The 21,835-nt window shown below is 34.7% G+C and overlaps 5 protein-coding genes across 5 annotated transcripts; 4 read left to right on the forward strand and 1 right to left on the reverse strand.

Annotated features, from left to right (window-relative positions):
• Positions 1 to 3,116: 3,116 nt before the first annotated feature.
• Positions 3,117 to 4,103, forward strand: DSM5745_09766 (uncharacterized protein; the record flags this gene model as incomplete). The annotated part of the gene is made up of 1 exon (XM_026751782.1): positions 3,117 to 4,103. The coding sequence occupies one exon, from the start codon at positions 3,117 to 3,119 to the stop codon at positions 4,101 to 4,103; it is 987 nt and encodes a 328-aa protein (XP_026599514.1).
• A 1,090-nt stretch (positions 4,104 to 5,193) lies between these two features.
• DSM5745_09767 (uncharacterized protein) lies at positions 5,194 to 6,297 on the forward strand (the record flags this gene model as incomplete). Its single annotated transcript, XM_026751783.1, has 2 exons — positions 5,194 to 5,286; positions 5,344 to 6,297. The coding sequence occupies 2 exons, from the start codon at positions 5,194 to 5,196 to the stop codon at positions 6,295 to 6,297; spliced, it is 1,047 nt and encodes a 348-aa protein (XP_026599515.1).
• Positions 6,298 to 6,492: 195 nt separating this feature from the next.
• On the reverse strand, positions 6,493 to 7,623 carry DSM5745_09768 (alkene reductase; the record flags this gene model as incomplete). The annotated part of the gene is made up of 1 exon (XM_026751784.1): positions 6,493 to 7,623. The coding sequence occupies one exon, from the start codon at positions 7,621 to 7,623 to the stop codon at positions 6,493 to 6,495; it is 1,131 nt and encodes a 376-aa protein (XP_026599516.1).
• Positions 7,624 to 7,961: 338 nt separating this feature from the next.
• Positions 7,962 to 9,584, forward strand: DSM5745_09769 (uncharacterized protein; the record flags this gene model as incomplete). The annotated part of the gene is made up of 5 exons (XM_026751785.1): positions 7,962 to 8,265; positions 8,314 to 8,591; positions 8,653 to 8,771; positions 8,829 to 9,213; positions 9,264 to 9,584. 5 exons carry the CDS (start codon positions 7,962 to 7,964, stop codon positions 9,582 to 9,584), a joined length of 1,407 nt encoding a protein of 468 aa, XP_026599517.1.
• Positions 9,585 to 10,029: 445 nt separating this feature from the next.
• DSM5745_09770 (uncharacterized protein) lies at positions 10,030 to 11,877 on the forward strand (the record flags this gene model as incomplete). The annotated part of the gene is made up of 3 exons (XM_026751786.1): positions 10,030 to 10,489; positions 10,540 to 10,923; positions 10,979 to 11,877. The coding sequence occupies 3 exons, from the start codon at positions 10,030 to 10,032 to the stop codon at positions 11,875 to 11,877; spliced, it is 1,743 nt and encodes a 580-aa protein (XP_026599518.1).
• Positions 11,878 to 21,835: the final 9,958 nt, after the last annotated feature.

A 21,835-nucleotide genomic window follows, 5' to 3' on the forward strand; every position in this document is an offset into this window, starting at 1 on the left:
GCCTATAAAAAAAAATTTAGCTTTATATTTAGTAAAGCTAGCTACTATTTTTAATATATTATAAATTATTTAAAATATATAAAGGAGCCTTGCCCTTTAAAAATTAAAATTTTTTATAATTTTTAAAATAAGTTTTAATATTAATTTTTAAATAATAAAATATTAACTAAAGTACTTATTAACTAGCTACCTTAATAAAAGGGCAGCTTTATAAAGTATAAAATAAACTTTAAAAAAAAGCTAACTTGCGTATTTCTAGCCTATTTAACCTTAATTAAGTAACTTAAATAAAACCTCTTTATAATTATTATTAACTATACTTATAAAATAAACTAGTACCTTTTACCTTTTTATATAATTATTAAAGTTACTACGTGTAATAAAACCTTTATTATTATATATAGCTTTATAAAAAATAAAACCAAGCTATTATATACCTAAATATTATAATAATTTTATAATTTTTATATATAAAAAGGCCTTAAAATACCCGGGGTTATTATTATTAATAAAAATAAAGCTTTTATTAAGGCGCTTAGTATTATTTTTTTTATAATTAATTAAATTTTTTATATTTAATATATTAACTAAAAAATCCTTAGCTAAGCAAAGCAGGCTATATTAATTATACTTTAGGATACCCTTAATTTAAATAATAAAAAATAAAGTTAAAGGGTTAATAAGTAGTAAATTATAATATTATAATTATAGTTTTAAGCTATATAATCTTTAATAAAAACTTTTTTTAAAAGCTAATAAAGGGCCTTTAAAAAAATATATAAGTAGCTTATATATAAAAATTTTTTATAATATATTAAAAAAAAATAGCTTTAAAAAAATACTAAAAAATTCTTCCTGGCTTATTATACTAATACTTATTTATATTTTAGCTAGCTATTAACCTTTTAAATAAAGTTATTTTATTATTAATTAAAAAAATTTAAAGTTATCCTAAAGCAAGCTAATTTATATAATAACTTTTATTAATAATATTATTAAGGCTTAAAATATAAAGGCTTAATATTAATATATTAATAATATTTTAAGGCCTTTACCTTAATATAAGTATTAACTTTTTAAAAATATTATTATAAAGGTTTTTATATATACCATGTAAAAGGTAATTAAAATAATAAATTTTTATTTATTAAAGTGCCTTAATAAATTAATTAAGTATTATATAAGTACTTATAAGTAAAGCCTTAAACTCCCCTATATTTATTAAATTTAAAAAATACTTTATAATAACTAAAGCCTTGCCCTTAAAAAGTTTTATAATTAATAGCTTTTAATTTTAAAATCTTAACTTTTTATATATTTTTAACACCCTTATATTTATTTTTTGCTAAAAAAATAATAAAAGAAAAGGCCTTAAAAGGCTTTAAATTAATTAAAAAATTTTACTAAGCAAGATTTATTTAAGTTTAAATATATAAATTAACTAGTTAAAAAGGGGGGTAAGAAAAGTGTTAAAATTTTTTATTAAAGTAAGTGTTTGTAGTTAAGCGTAGCGCAGTAAAAAAAGTAAAAATAAGAATTTATATTTTAAATAATATATTTTTATTAGTTAGTATACACGGCCACCTAAAAGTTAAAACTTGCCTATATTTAGTTAAGTTTAAAATATTAATTTTTATATAAAAAATTAAAATTTAAAAATATTAATAATATTAATGCGCGCTAAGTTTTTTACCAGGCAAAATTAAAAGGCGGAGCCTAAATAAGCTTAGTAATAGCCTTTTTATATATTAATATAAATATAGCTAGCGGCCGCGCGAGCGCGGCCAAAGGGCGCTAATTACCATAAGAATAGGAAAGTTACCGTGAGAATAGCAATTCCCTATTTTTTAGGATATGTAGTATTATACTAGTACTAAATTTTTTAAAAAAAATTAATACTTAAAATATATATTTTAGTAAATTTAATATATTACTATGCTAGGTAATTTACCTTATACTAGGGATTAAGATTTCTAAATAAATTATTATATACTAGTTTATTATTACTAATTAATAATACCTTTTATATAAATTAGGCCTTATTCTTGCCTTTAAAATAACTTTTACATGTTTTAATATTTATTATTACTTTTTTAGTTATATAAAGGCTATATAATTTATAAAAAAGCTAGTAAATATACTAGCTAGCCCTTAAATTTATAAATTACTTAGCTTATTATTTATTATTTAATTTATTTTAGGCTACCTAGTGCCTAAAGTTTTTATTAAAAGTTTATTATTTTATATTTTTTATTATTATTTACTTATATTTTTAGGGACTACTTAGGCCTATTAATATTTAAAGCTTTTATTAATACTTATTATTTTTATTATTTTAATTACTAGCTTTTTAATACTTACTTATAAATTATATTTTTAGGAAAGCCTTTTCCTAATATTAATAATTTATAACTTATTAATTTAAAAAAAACTTTTTTTATACTAGCAGCCTACGGCTTACTAATTTAAAAAAGTTTTTAGTATAAATAAAAAAAAGTACTAAAAGTAAATACCTAAGGCCACCGGCGGCCTTAGGGCTTTAGTAAAAAAAGGTTTTTTTAGCTTAAATAGCCACCTATAAAACTCTTTATTTATCCCTAAAATATTTAGCTTAGTACACCAAGCAATACAAGAGACTTCTACATACAGTAACTATTCATTCCTTTTAGTAGAAAAGGGGGTCTGGTGGGCTGTGCAGACCGTCCTTGTGGAGCCTCGGATACAAGTAACGCATTCGTTTGGGATACGAGCGACGATACCTTTTTACCATCAGTAGCTAGCAGATGGTGATCATATAGACATGATATTTTTTAGGGAGGGGCTTTATAAGTAGGCTTTCGACCGGACGTGCTCTATCCGCTTGGAAGTTGCAGGCTTTTTGTTTGCTCAAGATGTCTTTACTTCTCTCCTGTGGATTATTTGCCTATCTATACGTATGCAGCTCGGTATTCTTCGATATAGTGCACTACCTCGCCCATCAATGGTCCACGTCCAAATACAGAGCCCTACGATGGCTTTCCCAGTGCCACAAATACCACCACCTCTACTATAACCACTCGTTGGCCTTCAACCCTAAATACCGGTGGCAGAATGCTTTCATTGCATTACCATTCGAGATGGTCTGCCTCCATACTGGAAGTATCCTGGGCTGGCTTTTCTTCCTCCTCCTCGCCCGCCAGACCTCGCTCGATTCTCAATCCGTTACTCCACTAAGTGTTATCCTTGCAATGCACATTATCCGGATGCTCGTCGTAATTTGCATGAGTGGCCGCGACTCAAACCATATTAGCTACAAAACCGTCCCGAAAGACACGTCCTGGCTCTTTGTGGGCCCCGAATTCCACGCCCTCCATCACGTCCACCCAGATCGGTACATGGGCTCCGTGGTGAAGTTCTTCGACTGGATAGCCGGAACCGCGTACTCCCTGCGCGGTAAGAACGTCGTTATCACTGGCGCTTCAGGGGCGTTCGGATCGGCGATTATACGCCGGTTACAGGCTGAGGGTGTTCGAGATATCACGGCGTTGAAATTCGGTACGCACTGGACGCATGACGACTTCAGCCGCGTTGGGAATGTCTTGAGTCAGGTCCAGCCGGATATCCTCATCCTGGCGCACGGCACTAAAGGCGAGGACGCAATGGGCGCCAACTGCAACGACACCATCCGCCTTATCCAGCTGTCCCTTTCCCATAAACAAAACGTCCGCCAGAAGAACGAGAACGCAAAGAAGACCCTCCCCGAGATCTGGTACGTCGGCAGCGAGATCGAACTCCACCCGGCCTTTGGAAATCCCGAAATGCAACGGTATCTCGCCTCGAAGCGGGCGTTCTTGCCGTATGCCCGGGCGCTGTATGACGATTCGCGCGTTGTATACCGGCATATTGTCCCTGCTGCGTTTCAGTCGCGAATGGGGAGGGCAATTGTGTCTGCGGACTGGGCTGCGGGTGTTATGATGTGGTGGATTCGCAGGGGGGCGAGATATGTGCCTGTTACGTATACGGGGATGGCGTACTTGAATTTTTTGAAGTTTTATTTCTGGGTTCGGCCGGAGTATAGCTGGGATAATGGGACTGGGAGCGGGATTATGGAAGTGCACTCATGATGAGTCTAGGTAGCATTAGAGAATGGATATCTATTTTCATGTTCAATATACCAGTCCTAAAGAGAACCCTGAGCATGAGCAATGCGTTGGCCACTAGGCCGGTAGGGACGATGTAAATACCATGGGTACCTAGGATACTATCTCGGGCCTCCTGGTAACTGTAGCAGTCTTTGATGAACCTAGTCAGGTTGGGTCTGTCCGCACGTAATTGAGTTGGAGCAGGAATGGCGAGTTAGCCCTAAGTGTCCCCGGTTATGGCAATGGCGATCGCAAGGTATCTGTACTAGTAAACTCAACAGCCTCGTAGTGCTGCTAGTGCTTCCTTCCCTTGGCCTAGTCCTTTCCTTCGCGTTCTTGAGTGCCATTGATGTCTTGTAGTTTTCGAAGGAGAAGCCCAAGCGATACCTTGAAATCAACGGGGTGTGTAGCATAGTGCGTTCAGGCAGAGTAACGTAGAATTCGAGCTTAACTCAGACCTATGAACGGTTACAGAGGGTTAGCAACGCAAAGCAATTGACTCAAATTGCTGTTATCAGCTTGAACTACTATGATGAGTCTGTACTAAAAGGCTGTAGGCGCCTTGGCCTCCAACCGCGGTGTCTAGCCTTGTAGATCTGTTGAACAAAGAGATCACAATTCCCCCTGGAGGTTGTAGCTCCAATTGCCAGGTATCATATTTATCATAAGGAGTTTTCAACCATTGGCAGTAAGCTCTCCGGGGGTCCAGCTGTCGATCAATCTCCCATAGGGTTTCGAGATAACTGAAGACGAGATGTTTTGAGTGTGATAGGTTGCTGGACCGGCAGGTGGGAGTTGCCGAGCTTAACTTGGTTATAGCACGTACCAGATATACGGGACAGGTATACCTAAGCTCAAGCCTGCAGCAAGCCAAGGCTCGTATTCTGTTCAGCGTGTTGTGTTGGTTGGCAGGGTAACTGGTTGAGTGTTGATGTTTCACTTATTATTGATCAACACACGTTACACCCGACATCTTCAAGGCTGGACACGCCAGTTGCAGTTCTCACAAAGAAACACACGTCTGCAGCTCCAAGGACAGCTTGAGGAGTGTTAATCAACACCAGCAGAGAACATGGCCATCGCCGCTCTTGTCGCCTTCTTTCTCTGTCTCCAGGGCCTTCGACTCGCTGCTGCACAGAGTCTGAACTCGATCGCATCGGCAATCGTACGTTACTGACACTTGAACCATCCCAATCCCGCTCCTTTTTCTGACTTCATCTAGAACAACCTTCCCGTCCTCTACGACACCTCCGACATTCGTCTCGTCAAAGCAAGCCACGGACTCGACTCCTTCTGGGCCTCCAGCTTCATCCGCACCACCGACAACCGCCGTTTCCTCGTGAGCGCCAATGTCATCATCCAGAATGGCGCCGCAATTCAACGCGCAGGAATCCTCTCGCTAGATGACCCTCTCTCGACCTTCCCCAGGAATTACCTTGGTCTTGTCCTCGCCGACGGAAGTGACGGCACCGCCGAGCTATTCAACATCACCACCCACGACGGCCGATTCAGCATGGAAACAATCTCCAACTCCAATTCCGCTGCCGAAGCATTCCCGTCAATGCGCATCTTCAGCGCCCTCCCGGACACAGAGTTCGACATCGACATCAACATGCACGGTCCCGCAATCCTCAACGCCGGGCTGGGCTCGTTCCAATGGGGCGGCGGTATCGAGCACCAGATCTCACTGCCCGCTGCTCGACCGAGCGGTACACTCGTCGTCGGAAATAAAACTCTGACTATCGACTCCAGAAACTCGCTTACCTGGTACGACCGCCAATGGGGACCGACGCTGCCAGACGGCTTCACCTGGTTCGGACTGTACGTGGCTGGGCCGGATAACTCGCAGTGTTACCTTTCCGTCTGGAACTGGCAGGATAGCATCGATGGGGACAAGGCCTTCGTGACGATTCAAAATAAGCGTGCCAGTGGGAATACTGTCATCCCTATTGCAGCTTTTGAAGCCTCGGATACACTTGTCTTCAACTCACCCGCTTCCGGTCGTGCATATCCGCTGCAGTATACCGTTACCCTGGGAGATGGAAAGAAGTTCCGTGTCAAGAGCTTTAGGCCTGATCAGGAGTATGTGATGGATGGGTCGACGTATGGCTTCTACTCCGGATACGTCGAGGTCGACGGCGACTACACGGGCTTTGGGGTGATTGATATTCCCTAATAACTGGCGTTTTCACCTTCAAATGTCCGGTAGACGACTAAGGAAGGTCAGTTGAGACGGTTGAAGACCGCAGATACGGAATCAAGTTGCAAGAAGAAGAAGAAATGGCCCTAGTGCCTCGCAGGTGGTTGATTTGTCCTCGAACTTAGCAGTATCTCGGCTCTCTAGTACCTATACCTAAGTATCCAGAGCCATCTAAGTCCTCACACTCGCCTCGTATTCGCTGCTAAACGGATAATCAACGTACCCCTCCGCCGAACTGCTCGCATAGAACGTCTCGCGCTGGTACCTGGTCAGGTTCACCCCTTCCTTCAGCTTAAACACCAGATCCGGGTTCGAGATGAAATGCCTCCCAAACATGACGACAATCTCCTTATCCGGGTACTGCTCATCAACGAGCTTCTGCGCCGTTTCAAGCCCATATCCCCCCGCAACCAGAATCGGCCCATCCCAGCGCTCGTACGCAAAGTCCAGTGTCTCATGATCCTCATCCACACTCCCCTCATAAACCCAAGCGCCGAAGATCCGCGATTCAACGAGATGCAGGTATGCAATGCCAAGATCCCTCGCTTTGTCGATGATATTCACATGTTGCGGAATCGGACATTCCATCCGCATCCCCTGGAACCGAGACCAGGGGCTCAGACGCAATCCCACACGCTCGGGCCCAATGGCCTTCGACACCTCGTGCATGACTTCACGCAGCAGTCGCGACCTATTCGCCACGCTCCCTCCATACTCGTCCTCGCGCTGGTTGGCCGTGTCCTGAAGAAACTGGTCGAGCAGATACCCATTCGCCGCGTGGATCTCCACGCCATCAAACCCCGCGGCTCTCGCATTCCGCGAAGCCGCCACAAAGTCAGCGACCGTCTGCTTGATCTCGGCAATGGTCATTTCCCTTGGCGTCGGCGCACCGGGCTTCTCGCCATGCGGGATCGGAATCGCGCTGGGGCCCACGATCTCGATCCCCTCGCTCCCTGCGACGTCACTATCAGCCGCCCGGCCCATGGCGAAGAGCTGCACGAAGATGAAGCTGCCCTTCTTGTGGACCGCGTCCGTGATTTCCTTCCATGCTGCGATCTGCTCGCCGCGCCAGATCCCGGGCGCACTGGGGAACCCGCCGCCCGCGGCTGCCGAAACCAGCGTGCCCTCTGTGATGAGCAGGGTTCCTGGGATGGAGGCTCGTTGCGCGTAGTACTCTTTCATCAGGGGCGTTGGGACCCGGTCGGCTGTTGCGCGGCGGCGGGTTAGAGGGGCCATGCCGATGCGGTGCTGGACCTCGATGGGGCCGATTTTGAGGGGCTTGAAGAGGCGGGAGTCTGTCATTGTGCTGGTGATTGTTTTATCTGTGAACTGGTGTTTGATGATCTTTGAAGATGATTGATGTTGATTGTGGCAGTAGACCGAAACCACTGTTTTTATACACCATCTCCTCTTAGCAGGGACAACGGGAGAATATCAGGCCTTCTGACAAATCTTAGGGCTGAGAGGTTCTTCCCTAATAGGAAATGAGGTTCTTCCTGATTCGGACTAGCCATTCGCTTCATTGCCCGGGCGCCGATTTCTAAGCAAAGTCGCCGAGCTGAAGCTCCTACGCTTGGCACACTCACTTCCAGTTACCAAGAAACACATCAGTCCATCTGCAAAGTGGTCTTGCCTGAAGAATGGCTGCTGATTTCCAGTTCATCTCGATCCAAGTCAACGATGACGCAAAGGACAGGGCGGCGCGGCGTCAGGCCCGCTCTCATGCTGTGAAGAAAGCCCTAGAAAAGAAGCGGAAACGTCAGCAGCTTGCCAGAAATAATTTTATCGTAACAACACTCGAGGACCGCGGGGGTTCCGTGGAGTTTGGATTGTCTCAGAGCGTCGCTCGCAAGGCGCCCATTTCTGGGCAAATATCGAATGGCCTGGATCCATTCGAGACCCTCGCAGTGGATTCATCGAGGTTGCAAATTCTACTGGCTGACTGTATGTCCCGCCTATACGTCCAATATACTAGGACTAATAAGCCACCAGACAGGGCGAGGCAAGCCCCCGAGCCGGTCTTCAGCATGGCCGAGGAACTCGCCTTCCAGAGTTTCCGCTCGGTCTTCAAGACTGGCTTTGATGATCCCGCCCTTGCCAACGCCGTGATGCTGTCCCTTTCCTTTGCAGTTACCGGTGGTAGCATTGATCAAGAGTGTCTGCGTTACCAGGGCCAAGCCATCACATATATCCGCGAACAGATGGATGCAGTTGATGAGGCTGCTTCGGAGGCGACCATCGGCGCTATACTGTTGATCGCTGGTGTGGCGGTATGTGAGCACGACCTTGAAGTCAGTCTATGGGCCTTATTTGCTAATGCGCGGTGGCCAGGCTCGTCTTGGCCTAAAGGCCCAGGTAGAGCTGCACATGAGTGCGGTGCATCAGCTCCTGAAGATCTGCCGGAGCAAGAGCATCTATCTCACGGCTGGAATCAAGCGAGCCATCTTCTGGTATGCCAGTATCACGCACTGCCTCGCGCTTGCTGAATCTGACCATATCACACCTAGGCAAGACCTGAACGCGTCCATCCTTGCAAACTCAAAACGCATAGTCGACCACGCAACCTTCGCCGAACTCCTCTGGGCCCGCGACCCCTTCGTCCCAAGCCACTATCATCTCCCGCTGGGGTTCAAGTCCCGAGCTTACATCCTTGGTGTGGAATTCTGTGCCGTGCTGCAGGATCTCCATGCTCTGCAGTGTATCCGCGACAGGCCTAGACCGGCCAGGACGGATGCCATGCAGATGCTCCATATCAACAACCATACTGCGTCGGTCCAGTCACGACTCGTTGCTCTGTCGGGATTAAGTCCGCTGCAGAAGTGCTGTCGTCTTGCGGCGTACTTGTGCTCTGTGACGCTGTGCTGTAAGGTGTGGTGTGAGCTGGTCATTCCGGTATGCCATGTCCATTCCTGAACCAAATCATACTAACGGTAGCCTCGCAGTCCCACATCTCATCCGAGCTCCTGCTTAACCTCCAACAGACCTGCGATTCCCTGGTCTGGAACGAGCATCCTGATTTGCTCCTCTGGCTGCTGTATGTTGGCGGCGCGTTTGCTCCTGTGGGGCCTGTCCGCTCCGGGTATCTAGACCTGCTGCGCCTGAAATCTGACGATGATTACTCGTCCTGGCCCAAGGTGCATGAGTGTATGAGGCGGTTCATCTGGTCAGATAACGCGTTCCTGGTGCCGGTTAGGGCGCTGTCGCGGGAGGTCTCGCAATATTGCTCTTTTGAAGAGGGGAGGACGTGCGTGGAAAGGAAGTAAGGCTGTTTTTTTAGGTGTTGCATGCTACCTAGGGAGTTCCGACAGCCAGCATAATGTTCCGGAAGATATATATGCTATCAGGGAAATATTGGCCGAATTGGCAAGACCGTTCAGGCCGAGAATTCCTCCTCTGACAGTTAACTAATCCTAACTTGTAGGAAGCCCCGGTGTTAGAGTAGTTGATTCTCTGCGTAAAAGCCCTGACCCAACTATAAAATCAAGTAGCTCAAGGGCCTGGTTTAGAAGGGTAAAAGACAGGCCTGTAGTTTTAGCACATATAATAGGATAGATTCACCTGTTACTGCTAAATATACATGCCACTGATTACACGTGGTAGCTCGCGGCAGAAAGGGTGACAAGCGGCAAATTGTCCTGAGGGCCCGTCGTGCCATCAATCTTATCCAATCTGCTTCGCGACTGCCACAGCAAAGGCGTTGTTTCTACTATGAGTGCAAAGTCACTATTCCCGTATCTGACTCGCTTGAAAGCTGGACACTCGCTCTCGAGGGCTCTGCCTTGCAGTTGTCGACGCGCCGCTCATTCTGCTCCTATCAAGCCAGCTTTCGCGCAGTCAAAACGACTCTTCCACCAAACAATTCCAATGAAACAGTCTTCAGGCTCGAAGGACCTCTTTCGCTACACCTCAGGTCGATGGCTTGTCGACGAAAAGGTCCAGCAGCAAGCGCGTTATGTGAAATTTAACCTGGATCAACTGTGTCGCCTAGCTGCTACACAGTTCAGCGACACAGCAAAGTGTACTCGCGTTGTCAAACTGGAAGGAAACTTCAACAAAGCACTGCTCCTGACCATGGACGATGGCAACGAGGTCATCGCAAAGCTCCCTTGTCCAAACGCCGGTCCACAGTCGCTGACCACTGCGTCTGAAGTTGCGACTCTGAAATTCCGTATGTGCTCACGCTGATAATTCGACCCAGATAGCTAACTTCCCTGATAGTGCAGTCGAGAACGTCTATTCGGGTGCCGAGGGTCTTTGCGTGGAGCTCAGATGCTGCAAATCCCGTAGGCGCGGAATTCATCATCATGGAGAAGATTGGCGGGGTCGCGTTGGCAGAGACGTGGGCGACAATGAGCACGTTGCAGCGCTACAAAGTAATCGATCAAGTCGTACAAGTTGAGAAAGAGCTTGCCGGTATAGCTTTTCCGGCATACGGCAGTCTTTTCCTTCGCGAGTCGTTGCCTGCTGCGATCCGACAGTATCCGCTCCCTCCGGAGCTGGATCCGGAGGGGCTCTTTTGCATTGGGCCATCGTGTAAACGAACATGGTGGCACGGCAATTCAGTTGACATGTCTCGGTCCTTGTCCAAAGATCTGGGGCCGTGTATGTACATTTCTTGTCTTCCTGGCATTTGAGGAACGATCCTGACTGGTCCTAGGGGTGGGCTTACCGGAATACGCGTCGTCAACTGTCCAGCGAGAGTTTGCTCATATTGCAGGGTCAGGAGCAGAGGTGCAGCGTGAACTCGATCATTTCGACGAATCCCAATCTGCAGATGAATATCAAAGCCTCCTGGAAAGAGTGAACATGATACTGCCGACATTGTCGCATGACGAACGCGTGCTAGATTTTTCTGAGCCCGTCCTATGGCATACCGACTTGCACTTGGGAAATATCTTTGTCTCGCCAAGCGAGCCTAGTACTATCGAAGGAATTATCGACTGGCAATCGGCCCAGTCCGCCCCCTTGTTCCTACAAGCTCGATTCCCGGATTTTCTTACGCCACCAAAGAATTACACGATTGGCCCTGACTTACCGGGCTTGCCTGATGGTTTCGAGGATCTAAGTCCCGAGCAGCAAGAGCAAGCCACCAACGAGAAAGACTTGGCATTGAGGTGTAAGTACTACGAGATGTCCTGCCTCGCGCATAACCAACACGTTCACGATGCTATGAGGCTGGATCGCAGACTGTGGGAGCCCTTCGTTTGCAGCCAGTTATCCTCCCATGGCAGTTTGGTCCCAATACGCGAATGTCTGATCCGTTTGTCCGAGGACTGGTCTGCATTGGGTCTCCAAGGGAATTGTCCCTTCCAGATCCCAGAAGATGAAAGGAAAAAGCACGATGAACAAAGGATGCAATATGAAGACAGTGTTTATCTGTGGGATCTTGTGACGAAGCATCTGCTGACCGATAGCTCCGGCTGGGTTCCGCATGACAGATGGGAGGCGACGAAAGAGGCAAATCGCGAGCTCTATACGATGTATAGCAAAATGATGAGCGAAGAGCTGGCGCCCGAAGCAGCCCGGAGGATATGGCCTTTCCCTCCAGAAGCCTGAAGTCAACTTGACCCACCGTAGGAACGTTGCAGGGGTTGCAGACCAAGAGTGATGGGTGATGGGTGCCCTGATCAAACGTAAGTACTGCTTTGGGAGACCTCGTAGCCTAGGCGCTGCCAAGAGCCCTAACCTAAGAGCGCTGGTTGATCACATTCCAGCACATACGACCACAGGGTGTGGAGAACAGGGCTTCCCGTCCGCTCAGCCGTACTTAAGCCACACGCCGGCTGGTTAGTAGTATGGTGGGTGACCACATGCGAATCCCAGCTGTTGTATGTTTTTTGTTTTTTGCTAGATTTAAGTGATTCCGGCCGAATCCTTGCGTTTTCAACAAGCTGGCGTCGTCGCGTTGCCTTTCTGTTTGCTGACTATAACCGGCTTTAAAAGAGGATTCCGAGCAGCTTCAAGTCAACGTCTATCTGATTACTATTCGTTGTGGCTATTCAGGGCTCGCTCAATCTTTGGCATTTGCGAGAACGCGGACTCGGCCCGAGCCCGGCACAGCTCGGCTTCGGCCCGCATCGGCTTCGGAGCTCCGACTCGGTCGGCCGGTAGACGTTCTTCGAATGTGGATCGTTTTGTACTTAGAGCGCCAGCAAACATTATGTTTGAAGGATCAACACGGGGAGGAAAATGGCTTACCCAGCCAGAGACATTGCTAGTTTTAACTCTTCCTGTAGTAGTAGTAGTAGTGATATTTAACGCCCCGGGGATTACTAGGCGTACGCCTAATGTTTTAGACCTCCCTTGGGGTATAGGGGCGTGCCACCGCTAGGTAATTAGCTTATTTAAATAGGTTTATATATAAAAAGGCTTTTTATTTTAAAGGGTAACTTTTACTAAAGCTTATAGGCTAGGTACCTGTTTTTTATTTATTATTTTAATATATAATTATTAGCAGGTATTATTTATTACGTGCCTAAAAGTTTTATGAGGCCCTTTGTATACCATACTGACTAGTAAAGCTATTAATTAAATACTATAAAAAAGAATAAAAAAAAAGCAAGTTATTTATTAAAAGCTAGAGCTACCTAGGGGTTTATATAAATATTTTAAGCTTTTAAAAACTTATTAATAGCCTAATTTTTTTACTAAAATAATAAGGTATTAAGCGCCTTACTTTTTTATACTAACATGGTATATAAAGGTATTAATAAATAAAAACTTTATTAAACTTTATCTTTAGCTAACACACCCCCTTAATACCTATTAAATACTAAAAATAAGGCTAGAGATGTTTACTAAACTAAGTATTTTAATAAATTTATAGTATTATTATTTAGTAAGTGGCTTAATAAGGCTATTTATAATTATTTAATTAATAAAAGTTTATTTAATTTTAAGGTTTTTATACTAAACTTTTTATTAAAGCTATAAGTTATAAATATTAATATACTAAAGTTTTAATTAATACTAGATATTAAGGCTAGTAAAAATATTAATAATTTATTTATTATTATATTAAACTAAAAAATAGTATTAAAAATTAAATTATATTAAATTAAAAACCTGGTGCTACTAGTAAGTTACTTTAAAAACCTTAAATAAAGTAAGTAATTTTATTTTAATTATTAAAGTTATAACTAAGTATTACTTTATAGCTTTTTATTTAATTAAATTATTATATAGCTTGCAAATATAGCCTGCGCTAAAAAAGTAATTAAATTAATTAATAAAGGCTGTATTAAAGTAAGCCTTATAAAAATTATATGCCTTTAAAATAAGCTTATTTTTAAAGCTATTTAAACCAGAGTATTTAAAAGCTATAAAGCATGTATTATAAAAATAAAAAATAAGTTAATTTATTATATATTAATAATAATTTGCTGGATTAACTAGGTGTTTTAATAATTAATTAATAATATAAAAAATATTTAAATAGGTAAGCATGCTTATATATTTAACTAAGCTAATTTTAAACCTTATTTTTTTAATTTATTAAGGTGTAGCAGTACCAGAGTTTAAATAAAGCTTGCTAAAAAAAAAAAGGTATTTTTAAAGGTTAAACTATTATATTTAAGTAAAATTAATTTATAATTACTTTAATATAAAAGTCTTAATATAACCAAACCTTGCGCTTTTTTTTATTTTAAATAATTTGAACTTTTAGGAACTATTTTACTTTACTAAAATATTAAAGCTTATACTTTACTACTAATTTTTTTAAAAGTAGCTATAGTAGCTTGGCCTTTTTTAATAAAAAAGTTTATAATAATAATATTATTTATATAAATAAGAAAAATTATAAACTTACTAATATAAAAGCACTTTTTTTTAAAAACTATAGTAAAGTTAAATTTTTATAGTATTATAGCTAAATTAAGCTATTAAAGGTATAAAAACTTTTAAAGTTTATAAATAACTTTAAGGGTTTTTAGTAACTTACCCCGCTACTTGTAGCTATTTAAAAAGTAAAAATATACTACCTTTTTAAGGGTAGCGTTAAAAAATATATTAATAGTATTTTTTTAATTAAAATTAAGGTTAAAAGTAGCTATAAATATTATAAAAGCTTTAAAGGCCCTTGCTAAGGCTATTATTACTTAATTTTTTTTAAAAAATTTTAGTTTTAAATCTCCGTGCATATAAATTCGGGCTTTAGCTTTAATAAAATAGTTATTAATATTAAGTTTATAAATAAAAACTTATAATAAAAAAATTAGCTTATTTATTCCTGCCTTTTATTTATTTACTACTTTTTATACTTTTATTTTATAAAAAGCTCCTAATTTAAGATTTATAGCCTTTAAAAACTTATTATAAAATAAATAATTTTTAAAATTACTTTAGCGCTTGGAAAAAAAAGGTAAATTATTTTAATAAAGCTATTTTTTTACAGGATTTTAATAAAAAGTAAAAAAAATAAATTAAATATAATTAAAATTATTTAAATTATTCAAGGAAGTATTATTTAAATTTAAATTATATATATAATTATTAGTATTATATTATTTATGCCTGCGCTTAAATATTTTAAAAAAAAAACTAAAGTTACTAAAGTTTTACCCCCTAAGCACGCTAAGCTTAAAAACTAAAAAAAAAAAAAAAAAGCTAGGCGTGCTTATTTATCTTTTTTAAGTAACTACTTACTAGCTAAATTAATAAAAAAATATTAAGGCGCTTGGGGGCATAAAATTTATTATTAAAAATTTTTTAAATAGGCCCTTGGAGCTATTTATAAGGCCAAGTTTTATATAAGCCTTTTATAATAATAAAATTTAAAAGTTACCTTAGGAATTAGTAAGTATAAAAACCCGCTTGGCTAATTAAAGGCCTTTTTTTTTACTAGGAGTATTTTTAATTTTGCTAGTAGTATTTTAAGTCTTATTTTTTACTTTATACTTATTACTACTATTAATATTTTTTTTTAAGATTTTTACCACCCGTGGCCCATTTTTATTTAAAATACCCTTATTTTTTTTATTTAAAAAATTTACTAAAGTTAAGATTTAGGTTAATCTCCTTAGTTTTATAATTTTAAAAAAAAATATTAAAAACTTGGGCTAGAGGCTCTAGTAACTTAATTTTAATATTAATAATAAAAAAAAATCCTTTAAATTATATAATCTAAATTTATTAAAAATAACATTTTTGCAGGCACGAACAAGCTATTTTTTAAAAAACTAGATTTATTAAATATTTAAGGTAATATAACCTAGTAAGTATCCTAATAAAGCCTTTAATTTTATTTTATAAAAACTTTTTACCTAAAATTATCTTGCCCAGGCAAAACAGCCTAGTATTTTAATATTAAAAATATAAGGTTTTTTACTAATAAGTACTTTCTATGGTGTTTTTTAATTTAGTAGCTTAATAAAAATTTAATTATTAATATAAGCTACGGCCTTTATAACCCAGGGCCATATATTAAAAGAAATTTTTTTATAAAAAGTTATTATTTTTACTTTTTTAATTAGTATACCACCAAAGCGCTTAGCCATACTATTTTAAAAAAAAGTATAAAAAGTAAACTAGTTTTAAAGTATACCTTAAAATATAGCAAAGTTAAAAATATTATTATTAAGTATAGGCTTATAATTATTAAAAAAAACCTTAGGAGTAATATTAAACTAGGTTTAAATAAGCTTAGTATATTATTTAATAATATTTTTATACCTACTTTTTTCCTGGTAAATATAGGCCTAGTAAAACTTAGTATTTTTATTATAAAAATAAGTTACCCACTTTTCTTTATTTATTACTTTTTTTATAAAAATTAGGTTAAAGTAAACTTAATTAAATAGTGTAATAATAGGATCTTTAGGCCTTTTAAATATTTATTAAAGGGCCTATTTATATCTACAAGTATTATATTACTAAGGTAATTAAAAACTAGTAATTTAAACTTTTTTAATTATAATTAATAAGTATTAAAGTGCCTTATTACTAATATAGCCTAGGCGCTGGTAAAAAGCTTTAAAATTTTTTTTAATATAAATCTTTTAAATTAAGGTCTTAACTTTTTATTAAGTTAAAGTGTTAGCCTCCTCTTGCTTTAAGTTTTTTTTAAACTTAATTATTTAAAGGCTAAATAAGTAATTTTTAAGACAGAATACTAGTTTATTATTTTTAATAATTAAAGTATTAAAATCCCAAAAATATCCAGCCTTTTTAAAAGGCCTAGCTACTAAAATATTAATATAAAAGCTAGGTATAAAGGCTACTTTACTAAAAGTAAAAGGTATTATTTTATTATCCAAAGCCTTAAAATAAAGAAGTACTAATTTTATGCCTTAAATAATAATAATTATATTTTTTACTTAAATATTACCTTTTTTTAATTAATTAAAAAAGGTAAAATAGCTAAAATTATTATAAATATAAATAAAAGTACTGGTATTAAAAATAAAGGCATTTTAAAGTATTAAATTACTTTAAATACTTATAATAAACGCGTAACTATAATATTTTTTTTTACCATGGCCTAAGTAGCTAAAAAAGCTTTTTAAGCTTTTTTTTTTAACTTTTTTTTATTTTTAAAAATTTATTTATTCTTGGCCCTTACCTTTTAAAGTTTCTTGTTATATTTATTATTTTTATTAAAAGCTTTATTAACCTTTTTATTTATATTTTTTTTAGGTTTATATTATGGCTTTTTATATAATTATATAAAATACTAATATTACTTTACTGCTTAAAAATAGCCACATAAATAAAAAGGCTTGTTATTAGTTAATACTATTTTAAAAAAAATATTTAATTTTTTATTAAAAGTTATAAAGGCCACCGCTCCAGCAAAATTCTTAAAAAAGTTATTAATTATAAAAAAATATTATTAATATTTAAATATAAACTAAAGGTAAGAAATTAAATTAGCACCTTTTTAGTTTAATTAGTTAGTATTTTATTTTATATAAAAGTTTAAATACTTGCTAATTATTTATAGGAAGGTTATATTAGCTATTTTATTTTTTAATTTAGGTTAATTAAGGTGTTTAATCTTTTGGTAGGCGTTCTTGTAGTTTTAAAGCTAATTACTAATTTTACCTTATTAAATTAAAGTATTTAAGGCCATAAAATAATTACTAAATGCCTTTAGTTTAGTTTTAAAATTAATTAAAGTAAACTATTACTTTAATTTAGCTAAAACCTTTATAATAAGTTTATTTTTAATAAGTTATTAAATAAAAACAGTAATAGTTTTTTAAATAGCTTTATTTATTTTCTAAACTTTAGTATAATAGTGCTTAATATTAAGCTAGTATTTATTATATATTTTAAAAGTCTTTTTAGTTATATTTTTAAAAGGCAACTTAGGAAAAAAAGGGATTTTTTTTTTTAAAAAAAATATTTAGGTTAAAAAACTCCTAGACTCCTACTATTTAAGTAAAGTAAAAAATTTAATTATACTAAGCTAGCTAGTTATCCCTAGACTTTAAAATAACTTTTATACTTGTAATATTATTAGTAAAGGTTATAATAACTTTTAAGTTAAGTATAAAAGTTAAAAATTAATTAATATTTATTCTAGTTTAATAAAAATAATAATTAACTATAAAAAGGCTTAATACAGCTTTAAGGCGTGTACTTAAAGGTATAAATAACTTTAAAATATTTAAAAAAGGTAAGAATTTAATAAGCTAAACTATTAAGTTAATATCCAAGCTTATAATTATAAGGCCCTTTATATACTATATTAACTAGTAAAGCTATTAATTAAATATTATAAAAAAGAATAAAAAAAAAGTAAGTTATTTATTAAAAGCTAAAGCTACCTAGGGGTTTATATAAATATTTTAAGCCTTTAAAAACTTATTAATTCCTTTACTAAAATAGTGAGGTGTTAAGCGCCTCACTTTTCTATACTAACGCGGCATGTAGAGGCGTTAACAAATAAGAACTCCACCAAACTCCACCTTTGGCTGACAAGTTTAATTATAGTATTTTATAAGGTTTAGCCTATATATTAAAAAAATATATTAAGCAAACTAGTTATATTAAAAAAAGGTATTTAAAATAAAAAAAAATATATAATATAAAAAAAAAAGAACTATTTAGCACTAGGCTAAATTATTTTAATATAAAAATTATTAAGGCACGGGGAGCCTTAGCATAAGTAAATAAATTTATAAAAGTTTATAATTTTAAGTAAAAATATAAAGCCCTTAAGCTTTAGTTTATAAAGGTACTTTAAGGCCTTAGCCTTAATTATTAATAGTATTATAGGGCGCTAGGGCTATTATTAAAATTATTACTTAAAGTAATAATAAAAAACTAGGTATTTAAGGCTTTTATTTCTTTTATAAAAATAAGTAAGCTTAATATTTTTATATTAAAAGTATTTATAATATTACTTAAAGTTTTTATATAAAAACCTAAGTACTAGTTAATAATATAAAATTAGGTATTTTAATATAAGCTTAAATTATAATTTAATTTAATAAAGCTTTAGTTTTATAAGCCACTACTTATACTAGGTTAATAATTTTATAAAAATACCTTTTTATTATTTAGCTTAAATAATTTAATATATTTATTTATATAAGCTATATATTTTACTTATAGTAAATTACACCTTAAAAAAGTTAGTATTTAGGGGCTGCGCCTTTATAAAGGCTATTTTATTAGCTAGCTTATTAGCTAGCTTATTATTTTTAATATTTATATAGCTAGGGAACCACTATAAGCAAATTATATATTAATTTATAAGTTAATATAGTACTTAAAATACTTAGTTTAAAAATAGTAAGGGCTGCCCGCGCGTGTATTAAATTACTAAAATATTATTAATATAAAGCTAGTAGCAGGGCGCTCCTAAAAGCTTTTTAATTATAATTTTTAGTTTTTAAAATATATTAATAACTTTAGTATTATATATATAAAATTAGGTATTAATTACTAATAATCCCTGTGCTTATAAGTATTATTTATAATATATTATAAAGCTATAGCTTATATAGTGTATTTCTTAGTATATTTACTTAAAATTATTACTAAAAATTATTATTTTTATTATTAATAATACTTACTATTATTATTTAAATTTTTTTATAGCTAGCTTTTTAGTTTTATTACTAGTGGGATTTTTTAGGTATTTTTAGAAGTAATAAGGATATGCTAAAACTAGCCTAAAAGTTTTTAAAAAAAGCGCTTTTATTATTTATACCTTTATTTTAGGTTTTTAGCATAAGCTAGCGCCTTAACCATGTAAGATTTTTAGTAATATTATTTATATTACTAGCAGGTTTTAATTATTAATTAGCCTTAGTTTTAAGGTAAAGTATAGTTATACTTTTTTTAATATTACTATTATAAAAAAAAGCCTAGTATTTTTAAAAAAAGTTATTATAAATATTATTTAAAAAATTAGGAGTATACTGCAAGTAGCTAGTACTAAAAWTTTTTTAATAATTTTAATATACTAGCCTAGCCAGGTACTAACTTTTAGGTTTTATATATATTTTTTAAATTTAATTTTATTATTATATTATACCTTTATACTATATAATAAGCTAAAAATAATATAAATAATAATTACCTTATAAAAAAAGTTTACAGGCAGGCCGTGTATTATATATATTAAATTATAAATATATTAAGCTATTACTTGGGCTTTAACTACTTACTTAATAATATATTAATACTAAAAAAGCTACTTATTAAAAAAAATACCTAGCTAGCGTAACACGGGCTGTTTCTAGCCTAGTACTATAGTAATAAAACTAATTATTAGCTAGTTATTAACTATTAGTAAGGGTAATTTACCATGCTATTTTTAGGTAATATATAATATTTTTAGTTTTTTAAGTATAAAAACTATTTTATTTTATTCCCCCTAGGCTAGCATACTATAAATATCTTTTACTAAAAGTTTATAATTTATATAAAGAAAATTACTTATATAGCTAAGGTAAAAGTTATTTATATAGCTAAAGTATAGAATTAGGTTTGCTAGTAATAGCTTAATAATATATAATAAAAATAGTATTAAAAAAAGGGGCAAGCCTTATAATATACCATAGTATACTAGGTATATTATTATTATAATAAATTTTAGGCATACTTTTATACTTTATTTATTAAAAAAAACTTATAATTAAGGCTAAAAGCGCGCGAGGCCAGCCTTACTTTATTATTTATTAAAGTAAGTATTATAATAAGATAGTATTAAAGGTATCTAAAATATTTATAGTAATTATAATAACCTTTTAGTTTTATAAAAGCATTATTTTTATATTATAAGTAAAAAAGGCTATTAAGTTTATAATTAAGTGCTTTAGTAAAGCATTATATTATTATAAATTTAATACCTTTTATATTAATATAATAAAAGTAACACAGCGTGCTATAATTTATTTAAGTTTTTTTTTTAATATTAATAATAATACTATAAGGTGCTAAAATTAAGGTAAGAACTTATTTTTTTTACTATTTTTTAAAAGTATTACTATTTTTATAAGCTTTTATAATACAGGGAAATATTTTAATTATAAGTATTAATTATATATTTTATATATAGCCTGCTTAATATATTTTTAGCAAGCTTTTAAAATATAAATTATTACCTGGTTTACCCTAGGAAAGGTATTATTTATATTAATAATATTTTTTTAACCTTTTTTAGCAAGATTTTTTTTAGCTAATAAAAATATTTATTACCTTACTAATGCTTTAGTACTAGGGGATTAAAGTTTAAATTATTATTTATATTAAAATATTTTAATATTACCTTTTATAAAATATTAGCCTTTTTCCACGTGTTTTTAATTACTTTATTATTTATTAATAATAAGAAAGCCTTAAGCCTAGGCTTTAGCTTATATTATATTATTATTTAATATAATTTTTAATTATTTTTAATATTATTAATTATTTTAGTTTAGTACGCGTGCTTGGTTTTATAAATTATAGCTAAAAATTACTTTTTTTATTTTAAGGTAGGGTTTACTACCTAGGCTTAGTAATTTTTTATATATTTTATTAATTATTAAGGGGTGTTATGGCTCCCTAGGTTAGGGTATTTATTAATTACTTATATAACTTTTATAATAATATTACTAAAAAATTTAATATATTAATTAAATACTTTTATATTCCTAAGTTTCCTGGGCTAAAAAAAATATTATTTTATTTTTTATAAGCTTAGCTAAATACTTAAGCTTGTGATTTAATATATTATAATAATATTATTTTAATATTTTTTTCCCGCGCCCTGGCACTATAATAATTAAAGTTTAGTAATTAAAATTATTATATAACTTAAGTATTACTAGCATGCGGGTAAAGGAAATATTTAAAAAGGTTAAATTAAAAATATAGCTAGTTTTATATATAGCTATACCTAGCTTATTAATATAGCTAATATTATTATTACTAGCCTATCTAGTAATCTTACTACCATGGTATAGGTTATTTACCCTAGGCTTAAAGGTATTATAAGTAATATTAAGATTTTTATTAATTATATAGTTTAAGGTAGGGATTAATATAATTAAGTAATTTACTATTTTATAAATAG

The sequence above is a fragment of the Aspergillus mulundensis genome, assembly GCF_003369625.1.
Source record: "Aspergillus mulundensis strain DSM 5745 chromosome Unknown scaffold_13, whole genome shotgun sequence".
In the NCBI taxonomy this organism is placed as follows: domain Eukaryota; kingdom Fungi; phylum Ascomycota; class Eurotiomycetes; order Eurotiales; family Aspergillaceae; genus Aspergillus; species Aspergillus mulundensis.